The sequence below is a fragment of the Acromyrmex echinatior genome, chromosome 15 (genome assembly GCF_024713525.1).
Source record: "Acromyrmex echinatior isolate Ae372 chromosome 15, ASM2471352v2, whole genome shotgun sequence".
In the NCBI taxonomy this organism is placed as follows: domain Eukaryota; kingdom Metazoa; phylum Arthropoda; class Insecta; order Hymenoptera; family Formicidae; genus Acromyrmex; species Acromyrmex echinatior.
In genome coordinates this window covers 9,902,853-9,914,683 of record NC_141866.1, presented here as the reverse complement: position 1 = coordinate 9,914,683, position 11,831 = coordinate 9,902,853, and the positions used below count along the sequence as shown (strand labels likewise).

General features: G+C 32.4%; 3 protein-coding genes and 1 long non-coding RNA gene across 4 annotated transcripts in view; 2 read left to right on the top strand and 2 right to left on the bottom strand.

Moving 5' to 3' along the window:
* Nucleotides 1–11,831, top strand: part of LOC147907275 (uncharacterized) — a 79,725-nt gene that overhangs the window by 59,760 nt on the left and 8,134 nt on the right. The window lies entirely within an intron of this gene.
* On the top strand, nt 640–3,644 carry Epp (Ecdysteroid phosphate phosphatase). The gene is made up of 4 exons (XM_011055602.2): nt 640–780; nt 1,169–1,406; nt 1,510–2,211; nt 2,283–3,644. The coding sequence occupies exons 1-4, from the start codon at nt 674–676 to the stop codon at nt 3,072–3,074; spliced, it is 1,839 nt and encodes a 612-aa protein (XP_011053904.1). The 5' UTR covers nt 640–673; the 3' UTR covers nt 3,075–3,644.
* Etfb (Electron transfer flavoprotein beta subunit) lies at nt 4,147–6,137 on the bottom strand. The gene is made up of 3 exons (XM_011055603.2): nt 5,878–6,137; nt 5,313–5,711; nt 4,147–5,251 (listed from the first exon to the last, which is right to left on the bottom strand). Exons 1-3 carry the CDS (start codon nt 5,926–5,928, stop codon nt 4,940–4,942), a joined length of 762 nt encoding a protein of 253 aa, XP_011053905.1. The 5' UTR covers nt 5,929–6,137; the 3' UTR covers nt 4,147–4,939.
* Nucleotides 6,941–10,280, bottom strand: LOC105145792 (zinc carboxypeptidase). Its single transcript, XM_011055604.2, has 7 exons — nt 10,127–10,280; nt 9,354–9,512; nt 8,465–8,986; nt 8,290–8,377; nt 7,890–8,098; nt 7,537–7,621; nt 6,941–7,281 (listed from the first exon to the last, which is right to left on the bottom strand). Exons 1-7 carry the CDS (start codon nt 10,172–10,174, stop codon nt 7,091–7,093), a joined length of 1,302 nt encoding a protein of 433 aa, XP_011053906.1. The 5' UTR covers nt 10,175–10,280; the 3' UTR covers nt 6,941–7,090.

The window sequence follows — 11,831 nt, the reverse complement described above, 5'->3', positions numbered from 1 at the left end:
GAAGGATTAGAAAAACATTTAAAATTGAAAGTAGAACTTCAATTAAAAAAATTATAGCATTCCAACTTTTGTTAAACAAAAATTATATCGATTTTTAATTAATTTATTAAAATAAATTAATATTTAATCTCTGAAATCATCATTCATTAATATTGAATTTATCTCGTTAAATTTTTTAAAGGGTCAATCTTGCTCAGTAAATATAAATTCATATTGTTAAACATTTCGTAGAACATGATCGATAAATTAAATTAATTTAATTGTTTTTATATAAAACAATTATTTGGTAAAATTATTCAATTAATATTCAATTTCTAAAATCGTCTAATTATTAACATTGAATTTAACTTGAATCAAATCTTTAAAGATCTCTGATCACGCGATATGATTATGATATCTTGCGTACAAAAACAGATTATATCGCTATCTGATATCTGATATAATGTTCAGGACAAACTAAAATATCGTCAACTGTTTTCCACGACGAGTTACAATTGTTACATTCGAGAACATTTTCGAAATATCGTATAACATTGCACTCCATTTTCATCACTGAACGTCCCGCCTCGATCGATGATCGGGCATTTCAAAAATTGTTCTTCCCTTTGCATTTGTACCGCATAAAGTCGCGTGGTGATTGGCCAACCTGGGCAACGAACGCAGTAATGCCGTCATGGCGACGCTGCCGCCGCGGAAAAATCCAACTCCTACAAAAATTTCGAAGCAGCACTTGACGCCGTTGCAAACGCTTCTGCAGCTGGGCTTCCCGAAACACCGGGCGTATGTATAGTCCCCGCGAACATAAGAAGTCGTGTTTACTGTGCCGCTCACGTGGCACGTTGTCCCGCGTAAACACACGTCGCCTACTCACTGTAAACAAACAGCTGTCAAACGTAGCTTTGGGTATCCTTGTCTTGCGAGACTCATTCTTGATCGAATTAACTTTGTTCCCAGTTGTTGCTCGGACGAAACAGATTATTCTTGCCCTTTAAACAAGACGTGTTTCTTTGCGTTCCCCAAAGTTGCTACTGTTGCTGAAACATTGCTGGCAGTTTTGATACTGAAAGATGCATATTTGATACGTTTATTTATTATTAGAAAAATTTTAGGATAATTTATATTTATACTCAGCGTTTGCTGATGAAAATTATCACCTGTATATTCTCAGGGAAAAGGCGTTAGCTGCAACAGGACACCGTGGCATACAATTAGCATCAGATTGGTTGTTGGCTCATGTAAGAGATCCGACTCTGGACTCTGATACTCAACGGCAATATGTTTTATATGCTTGCCCTACCGGACCGTTAGCTGAACAACTCGAGCTGTTTTGGTCGGAGAGTAAAGACCTAGGATGGAACGGTGCTCACAACTTTATACCGCACATTACTCTTGTCTCCTTCTTTGATGTAAGATATTTTATTTGTATTTATTTGTAATTTATTTGTCTTGGATATTTTGAAAATCTGTGTTCAAATATGCAATTTGTTATTTTCAAAATATTTTTCGTAGGCTCCTGATGAGTTCACAAAAGAATTAATACACACTCTTGAGAATGTGGTTCATCAGGATGGATTGCACGAACATATTGAGCTGGAGACATATGTATCACCTAACTTTATGGGCCTTTTCGTCAAGGACGTGAATGCAGAATGGTTGAAGAACATTGCTCTTCGCTACGTCAATAAAATTGCTGCTTTAGGTATCACTGCCGAACCACAAGTAAAGTCTCTGCACCTTACGCTGGCTTACCAGTTTCCCAGCAACTTGTTTCAACCTCTCCGCTCGATGGTTGAGAAACTAGGACCAACTGCAACAGCCAATTGGGAGCTCAGATTATATTCAAGAGATTCGAGATTACAGAATTCGCATGTGCATAAAGTGACACACGCCCACGTGCCACGAGAACACGATGAATTAGAGTTGAGAGTAGGTGATTACATATACGTTCCAGAAGGAGCGTGTAACGCATCCACGGACGGTTGGGTGGAAGGTGTCTCTTGGTTGACCGGTATATCGGGTCATTTGCCGTTGAATCATACCAAGAGGACTGCGGAATCGGACTCGTGGACGTTGCATGCCACTATGCCGATCACCGACAATAAATATGAAAGCGCGGAAGAGGAGGAGATACCAAAAGTCAGAAGACCACCAGTTTTGTCTCCAAGCGATTCCATCGATACTCCTGATGGAATTCCCACTTCAGGGGAGCCGGTAATTATTTCTAGAAAATATATCTTGCAGAAAATCATTGGGGAAATTTATAATCTGTTGCTTTCGAATAGATGGCAGCGTCGGAAGCGCCGGAAACACCTTCTAGGGAGATCTTCATATGTCGACACGGCGAGAGGGTGGATTTTACCTTCGGCGCGTGGATCCCGTATTGTTTTGAATCGAATGGTTGTTACGTACGTCGTGACTTGAACATGCCCAAAGAAGTACCATCCAGGAATATCCAGGATTTCCAAAACGATAGCCCGCTGACGACTGTAGGTGAGATGCAAGCAACTTTGGTAGGCGAAGCCATGAAATCGTCTAGTATTAAGATAGACGTAGCCTTCACGTCGCCGTCATTACGTTGCGTTCAAACGCTCGCCCATATCTTAAAAGGATTAGAGTCTGATATTCCAGTTAAAGTAGAACCAGGCTTGATAGAATGGTTGGCATGGTATCCAAACGGTATACCCGTTTGGATGACCTCCGAGGAGTTGGCAAAGGCGGGTTTTAATGTGGACACCGATTACGATCCGATCGTGAAGGCTAAAGAACTTCCGCCAAAAGAGAACGCCGCGCAGTATTATGAACGCAGTTATGATCTGATCAAGAAAATTATAGAGAGTACAGTTGGTAATATTTTGATAGTAGCACATGCCGCTTCTCTGGCTGCTTGCACCAGACAGTTGACCGGTGGTAGAATACCCCCGGCTGCTGAAGTCACTAGATTAGTTCAAAGAGTACCTTACTTGGCATGTTTGACGGCACGTCAAGATATTAACGGCTGGCAGCTCCATCCTCCTCCTTTCCCACCGATCACTCATACCAGTAATAGCAGATTCGATTGGAAGGTTTTAATGTAATAATATTGCACGAGTTTTTGTTAAGGAAGACACTTTACAAAGCCTATATAAATATAAAAGACTGTTATAATACAATGAATTTTTATGCAGGGCTTTATCTAATGTCAATGACACTGAAATATTCAACGAATTAAGAAAAAAAATTTTTCCAGGATATATCATTGGTATATAATAATATTGATAAATACGAAAAGCTAGTCGATCATGCACGCATTGAACATTCACTTCCTCGAATTATGATTAATACGGGTATTGAGGTATAGTTTATTCTTTAATTATGGATATAGAACAAATACTAGCCAATATGTTATTGGTATCATGCTATACCAATTCGGTAAATATCTAATATATAAGCAACATACTAGTCTCGATTGGACGTATTTTCTTGCCGTGTCTTGGATGAAGCACTAAACAAAGAATTTAAAAAGATGGTAGTATTTATATATATAATATTTTAAAATAATCTATTTTCTTATTATATTATAATATTCATGTATCTTTCTCTCACATAATATTTTCTCTCTTTGACATATAAAATAAGCTGCGTATCTACCAAAGGAACATGAGCAACGTTTGTTTTCAAAAAAGTTTGTTTCAGTATGCTCCTTAATATTCATTGCCGCTAGGAACAGAAATATAAATTGCCTGTTTTTTCTATATAGGAGTAATAAGATTAAAGGAAATATATTGACAACAAGTGATAATCTGTTTTTAGACCTTGTGTTATTTGAGAGGGAACGTGAAAGTTTGTCACGTCGCTTGTTTCGCTCTTTTCGAATGAAGGCCTCGCAACAGGAAAGTATCCATTCTAAATCAGAACTATTGATACAGATACATACGTTTTGAATATGTCTATCAACAGCAGGTATATTTTGATGATAGATCTTTCCTCAAGAAGATTTATTATACTCATTTCTCTCTTAAAGGTTTGATTTCTTCCATAATTTATACTTTTTTCTTCTCTTTTCCTTCTAACTAAAAATAATATATACATAAGTTAAGCTACTGCGAGAAGTTCATTTTCTTCATTTCCACACCTAACTACTATGTAAATAAATTAAATGGTATCCTATCATTTAAAACATGTAACTTTTTATTGATCTGATGGATACATAAGTTATGAAAACGAAATAAAAATATTTCTCTGAATTGAGTATTTGGTGGAAACAAATATTTTTACTAATTGCTGGCAACAATAGCTAACAATGTTTCTTTGATGAATACGTTAAGCTTATATTAAAGTAGAAGTACAGAGAAATTAATAAGGTGCTCTTGTGTATATTATTCATAGTCTCTGTCGATAGAAAAATGTTCCATACGAGCTTAATTACCATTTCTTAGAAAACTTAGAACGTGTGTCAATTAAATGTGACATTGAATTTAACGTAATGATCTGCATCATAACTTTGACGCGCAGAACAAGGATATATTTATAATATCGTTATTGATGTTACCTTTTACAAAATAACGTTTATATGTATATATTTAGGTACAATACTATTTCAAAAATATGTTTAATGTTGTTCCGCTTTTAAAATAGATTGAATATTCGTTTGTAAAACGTTAAAAAAGTGCACGACATATTTTTATGTATATGTATATACTTACATATATATGTACGTATATATGTATAAAATTCGTGTATATATAGACAGTATTTTATTAAATATGTATACCTAATTATATTTAAATTTCTTTTTTCCCTATAAGCGCACACGCGCATTGCGGTACAAATTTATATTGAAATATATATCATATACAATTTCTGATGATGTACAAAAGCATTATACTATATACAAAACAAGTTATCAAAATATAAAAGTTACAAGATGATTTTTGTTCTTTTTACAATTATCCTGACTTAGCTAAACGTGGCCACTTTCTTTTAATTTGGCTATCAAGGTATCCACGTCTGGTACTATAGCACCAGCCTGCCTAACTGGTGGGTCTTCTACAGACAGTATTTCAATTCTCGATGTCACATCTACTCCAAGATCTTTCGGAGTAATCTTCTTAATGGGTTTTTTCTTGGCTTTCATAATATTTGGCAAAGTCGCGTATCGTGGTTCATTCAGACGAAGATCGGCACTGAGCACTGCTGGAGTTTTCATCTTGATGATTTCTAATCCACCATCAATCTCGCGTGTAATAGTCAATTCGCCATTATTGTTTTCAATCTGGATATATAAGAAAGAAGATTAAAATAATCTTACAACATGATAAATTTTATCTTTTTACCTTGCTGCAGAAAGTGCCAGACGGCCAATCCAAGACGCCAGCAGTCATTTGTGCGGTTTGATTGTTATCATCGTCTATGGCTTGTTTACCAAGTATCACCAAATCCACTTTTTCATCTTGTGCCAATTTGGCTAGTATCTTTGAGACATGAACAGGCTGCAATGTCTGATATTCAGGACCAGATATTTCTACATGAATTCCACGATCCACACCCATAGCAAGTGCAGTCCTGATTGTATCCTGCGATTGCATTGGTCCACAACTAACTGCTATTATTTCCTGAGCTATTTTCTTTTCCTTCATTCTGACTGCTTCTTCTACAGCTATCTCATCGAAAGGATTCATTGAATGTTTAATACCATCTGTAATTACCCCGGATTTATCCGGTTTGACACGAATCTGTAAGCATTATACGTACAAAATGTAAAATGATGTTTTTTATTTTTAAAATCTTAATTTATTATAGAATACATATGTAATGTTTACGATAATGTATTATTAGAAAAAACTTTTGACTTCATAATGTTATAATTTTTTCCTTAATATAGAGATTATATTACATTACCTTCACTGCATAATCAATTACTCTTTTTACACCTACAAGCACACGCGCCATTTTTGCACAATGAAAAAAACTAGTATTATTTATTTAAACAACTATTCTTTTTGTTTAATTCTTCTAATTATTGACACTAAATATTGTCCGATAACAATCTTTTAAATAGTCTAAAGTCCAAAGTCTGAAGTTGTGCAAGGTTATTTCTAAAAACATTGTGACCAACTTGACTAACGAAAATGTGGACACACTCGACACTGGAGCGAATATTCAAAACTTTAGCCGATATGTGATTGACGTTGACAGTCTCTTTCACACATTGTGTAGTGTTCCTATAGAAACATTAGTATAGTCAGTGCAGGCAGAGGTTGTGGAATTATCTTCTAAACGTTCCGATATACGCTGCTAGTATTGAAATTTTATAGTATTACATAACATGAACTACTGAAAATGTATAATTCATGTTACGTAATGTTATAGAATTTCACTGTGTATATTGAAATGTAGTCTAAAGAAATTTACGTATGCTTCCATTTATTTCTTATTTTTTTCCTTTTATAGAAATGAAAAATGTATTATTTAATTATAAGTATATATATACATCATAGTTTATTTATTATATAAATATATGATATAGATGTACAAATTTCATTTATAAACTTATATTTACTTTGATTCAAATTTATATATGATATGAACTCTTTAATATAATTAACTGATTTTATAATATCAACGATCACCGAGTTTTACATAAAGTTTCGACAAATTATTACTTCTAATACATATAACGTTCCTATATTGTACAAATTGGGACTCTTTGAATAAAAGATATTGGATTCATGATGTAAATCTCATGTGTAAGATTTTTTAAAATAAAAGTATCCAAAAAAATTAACAATCGCGTGTTAATTTTTTTATTATAATTTATATAATTATTATTCTAATTATTCGTTTGCATTCAATAAAAGAGAATCGCGTGAAAATCTAGTGGCTATTATCGCGGTATTATTCTATAATTAATTAAATAATTAATTGAATGGATTCACTCAAATTGGTCGAATAATAATGCTAATTATATATTACTAAAATTTATTGTTGCTGTTAGATTACAAAGTAGAATGGGAAAGCGGGATTCGTACTTTGTCAAATAAAATCAAATTATCATACATCGAAATAATAAAGTATTTACAATAAATTAATTACGTTAATTTTAAATATTTTATTAATATCCACGCGCCTTTGCCTCTTTAAACATTGCTACGAGTGAGTCTATAGTCTCTTCTCCAGTCGGGATAATTTGTTCAGGAGGCAACAAAAAGCCGTAACGACCTGTATCACGCAACTCGTAGGTGTAGGTGATAGGTATACCAAAAGTGCCTTTGACATAATCCATACTACTTCCAGTAGCTATGTCTGAAAAAATAATTTAATAAGAACATCAATTTGAAAAAAAAATTATATTTTTTTTTATAAATACGATTACTTTAATCTCGGAATGCGAATAATTATATTCAATTAACAGATTACGCTCTAGAATTTAAAGTATATAATAAAAATAAAAAGAGACTTTTAACTCTGGTAAATCATTTCAGATAATTACAAAATGTTCAAGTATATTTTAAAGTATATTGAAAAGCAAATTAAATTAAAAGCTTTTTTTGCACTTACAGATTGCCTCAGCAATATTTCCGATTTTATACGAAGTTCCGTATCTCTGTTTGAGAGCTGTAATCGATTTTTTGCCGATGGCGTACTGAAAATATAAAGATTATGTAAATTATTATTATTGCAAACCGATATTAATGACACTATAATGCTAAATTTGACGATTGCCAAATTTTTCTAATTTGAAAAAGAAGAGCGACGCACAATTCATCAGATAATAAAGTGATGATATGAAAAAAAATAATAATTATAAAGAAAAAAATAATTATGAAGAAAAAAAAAGTTCTGTTAATTTATGAAATATTTTTTGTGAAAGATTTTCTATATTACTTTAAAATGTTAAAGTTTTTTTTTACCAAATCGTCGTAGTTATCAAGATGATCCCTTGTGTGACCGTATGGCCACAACAATAATTGCGAATAGCTGTGGAATGATATATAAGCGCCAATTTTTTTAGAAACAGAGAGAGACTTGAGATATTCGGATAGGCTCTTTGTTTCTATGCAGGAGAAGGGTGCACTGCCGGCATAAGTTTCAGCACATGGGTTTCTGCTGGAACCTCCAGCTGAAAATATTAAATTATAATAATGTTAACAAATATTTTCAGAATTTTTCAAAATCTTCGAAACAATCTGGACATTTCATAACATGTTATCAAACACCTGCAATCTGAATGTTTGATAACATTTTATTCTTGACTGTGAGAAAGAGAGAAAGAGAGAGAACTTATTGTTCGCTAAAGATCTGGATACTTACTGTTCCATTTGTAGCCCCAGTTTCTGTTGGGATCGCTGCCCTTGCAGAAGAAACTGTATGGCTTACGCGTCTTTCTCCAAAGTCGATCCTGGAAATCCAAAAAAATATATGCAGATAAAATTTATTGAAATAAATTAATCACGCTTTGTGTAACGTTACAAAACGGAGCTTTTACCGTAGTATGTGTGTACACATATCCATCGGGATTGAACGAGGGAAAGATGTACCAATCGTGACTGTCAGCTAGCTCTCTGACATCTGTATTGTTACTGGTCATCAATTGATGCAAGATGTACATGTTGATTGCCGGTGAGATCCATTCCCTGGCGTGAATGCCGCTCTCGATGAAAATTCCGGGATTGTCAGCTTTAAAGGAAACCTTGACACCTTTGATCTCGCGCCCTTCGTACGATTTGCCAGCCACGACAGTCTGCACTTTGTCGGGATACTGCTTGGCTAGGTCATCCAGTTTCTTGTAAATGTCGTTGAGGGTGTGATAACTGGTGAAATCAAACGATTTTGACCGAGTCTGAGTCTTAGGAGTTGTTTCATCAATCAACTTCTGGACATCGTCGATGTGCATCTGATAGGGTATATCGCTCTCTGACATCTTCTCGTAGAATTCAGGCAACTTGTGCGGGGCGACCATTAAGTCTACGTGTTTGTTTACGATACTTGGAGAATCCCAGAAGGAGAACTGTAAGAAACATTTAATCTCACTTATAAGAGTTGAAATTCAATTACCAAGTTCAATTTTGAAGTTAAAGTAAATTATTTGCCTATTTTTTTTATTGTTGAGTTTTTAAATCATTTTCTAATTAAGTAACTTTACAGTTGTATAAGATTTTTAGAATTCTCAAAATTTTCTAAGATTTTAAAACTTAATCATATTTTAATATAAATTCGAAATTAATTTCGTAATTTTGAGAAGTAAAGCAAGCATTATATGCGATATTAATGTTACTTGTATGTGTATATCTTAAACTAGAATGAAGCTCGCTGCAGACATTCTTGATTACTCATATTTGCAAAACGTATCTGTAATTCAAAAGAAATTTACTCACAGCTCCATCATTAACATTTTCCATTTCATGCAGAATTTCGAGTTGCGTCTTTGTGGTCGGGATCATTCTGAAGACTTTGTAGTTGTTGTAAAGAGCCTTCTGGCCAGCTGCCAGGCTCACGATCGCGCACAACACTATTATCTTCCACATAATGATTCTCTGTACAAAATCGAATTTTTCACATAATTTTAATGTGTGAAACCAAGTTTTGTTAATCATCAATCGACGTAATTATCGCAAATATTCTTTTTTGTTATAATTATAGTTAGCACATATAATTTTTTTGAAGAAAAATGTAAAGTTGATGAGCATTGTCATAGATTGGATGTTCGGTTTTATATATACACGCTGAGAAAAGATTAGTCTCAACGCAATTAAAATATAATTGTATTAGTTAAAATATGTCCTTATAAAAGGAACAGCTAATGTCGTTGTTGCCAAAGCTCAATTTATTAACTGCTATAAATATAATTTAGGTGCTGCAGCGAAAAATATTCTCTACTAGAGTAAAACCGACAACGTTCGAAAAACAATTGCGAATGGAATGTTCGGTTACGTGGCTAGATAGTGAGGAATAGCTGCCACTTATTTAACTATTTTCACGTTAAGTATGCTTTTAATTTTAACTAATAAAGTTGAACGTCGACAGCAAATGTATTTTATTTTCAATAGACAACTTTTAATAATACAGCAAAATTTTAAGCAACTAATTTTAGCTGATATTACTAAGTTTTTCTTTTTACGTAAGAATCGTCTCTCACTGATTAGCTTACCTTTTGGAGACAGGAACACTTGTGATTGTGAGTTACTGTTTCGTTCATATTTAAACACTGAATGCACACGGCACCAATAACAATCAGTACATATAATTCAGAACATTTTTAGCTCCAATCGATCAAGTTAAGATCATGTCGGATTTTTTCTGTCTATAAGATTACATTGAAAAGAATTGACTTTATCACATTAAGCCGCGTGGCTCACTCAATAGGAATCAAATTGACACAATTAGTCATTCAATAGCTTATCAAAGTTTAAATTGGACATATATATATATATATATATATATATATATTCACAAGTGCTTTATAATTAAACTAAAATTGACTTTTTATGTGTTTACATATAATAAAACATTTTAATAAAATTATATAATAATAAATAAATGCTGTATTCTAAATATATTATAAAAATATAATATATAATATAATCTTATAATAAAAATCTCCCAGAAGATATTTTCTACAAGATTAACTGTAAATGTGCAATAATCTCCGTTAGACAAAATGTATGACAGCTTAGAAGTAAATAATAAATAGATATGTTGATCATATGAAAACAGAGTGGCAAATTTTAAGCAAATTTGTTTTTGAAAAAATATTAGTATTACGCAAGAATCGAACAGTATCAAGAACACGCGTTTTTTGTTTCTATCAGAGACAGATCTGATCTGCATTTAGCATCAATATGTCGTCGCATTGCTATTGTCAATTTGATGTTGTCTTCAATTTGGCTTCAAAATATATTCTTTGTTGTACATTTGAGACTATATATGAAGACATAGATTCTGATTTTGCAATCAAGTATAGTTAGGTGGAATAATATATATGTATATATTCATATCGTTGTAATAATATTTATGTATATATTCATATGGTTTGTGAGATTAATATGAAAAAGTTAACTTATTTGTATTTAAAATGTATTGCAAGTATAATATATTGCGATATTTAATTCCAAGGAGAATAACGTCGATTTAAAAAGAATGATATGATGTTATGTATTTTTTGGCAAGTATATGGAAATCAAATTTTATATGGATTTAAACAAAAGTGAAGTTCTTCAACGTTAATCTGATTTGTGCACAATTTTAAGTATTTGCAATATATGAGACAGAAGTGAAATTGATATATCGTCGAATAGCTATTAAATTTTTATTTCCGTATAAAGTAACGTGATTTTATTTCCTGTCAAACAATTTTACTCTGTCTAAAACAACTTTACTTCTTTTACGTATGATATGTTTTCTATCGATAATTAAATCGAAAGAAATTGATTAAATTTATATTTAGGTATATAGTTCTTTAATTTCATTTGATTCAAATAATTTTCATTTTATTGTTTCAGTTAATCATTAGCTATACTTCGTATGTCTTTTAAATTTTTTATACATTATTGTATATACATTTATTCTTATCGAATATGTATCGTCGATTTTCCATTGTCTTATCATAAAGTTCTTCTTTATCGATCAGTTATTGTAATTTTATTTTTAATCACGAACTCTCAATTATAGTTAATCTTTGAGTAATTAAATCTCGATAAGACAGTCTTGTCACCTAATTATATCAATTAGATTAAGATAATTCCTTCTTATCCAGATATCGGATAGTTGCAAGATTGTTGCATATTTTGTTTAATATGAACAGTGTACTGATTACAAAATCATGAATGTCGAATCTTCTTTTGAATCTTTATGAT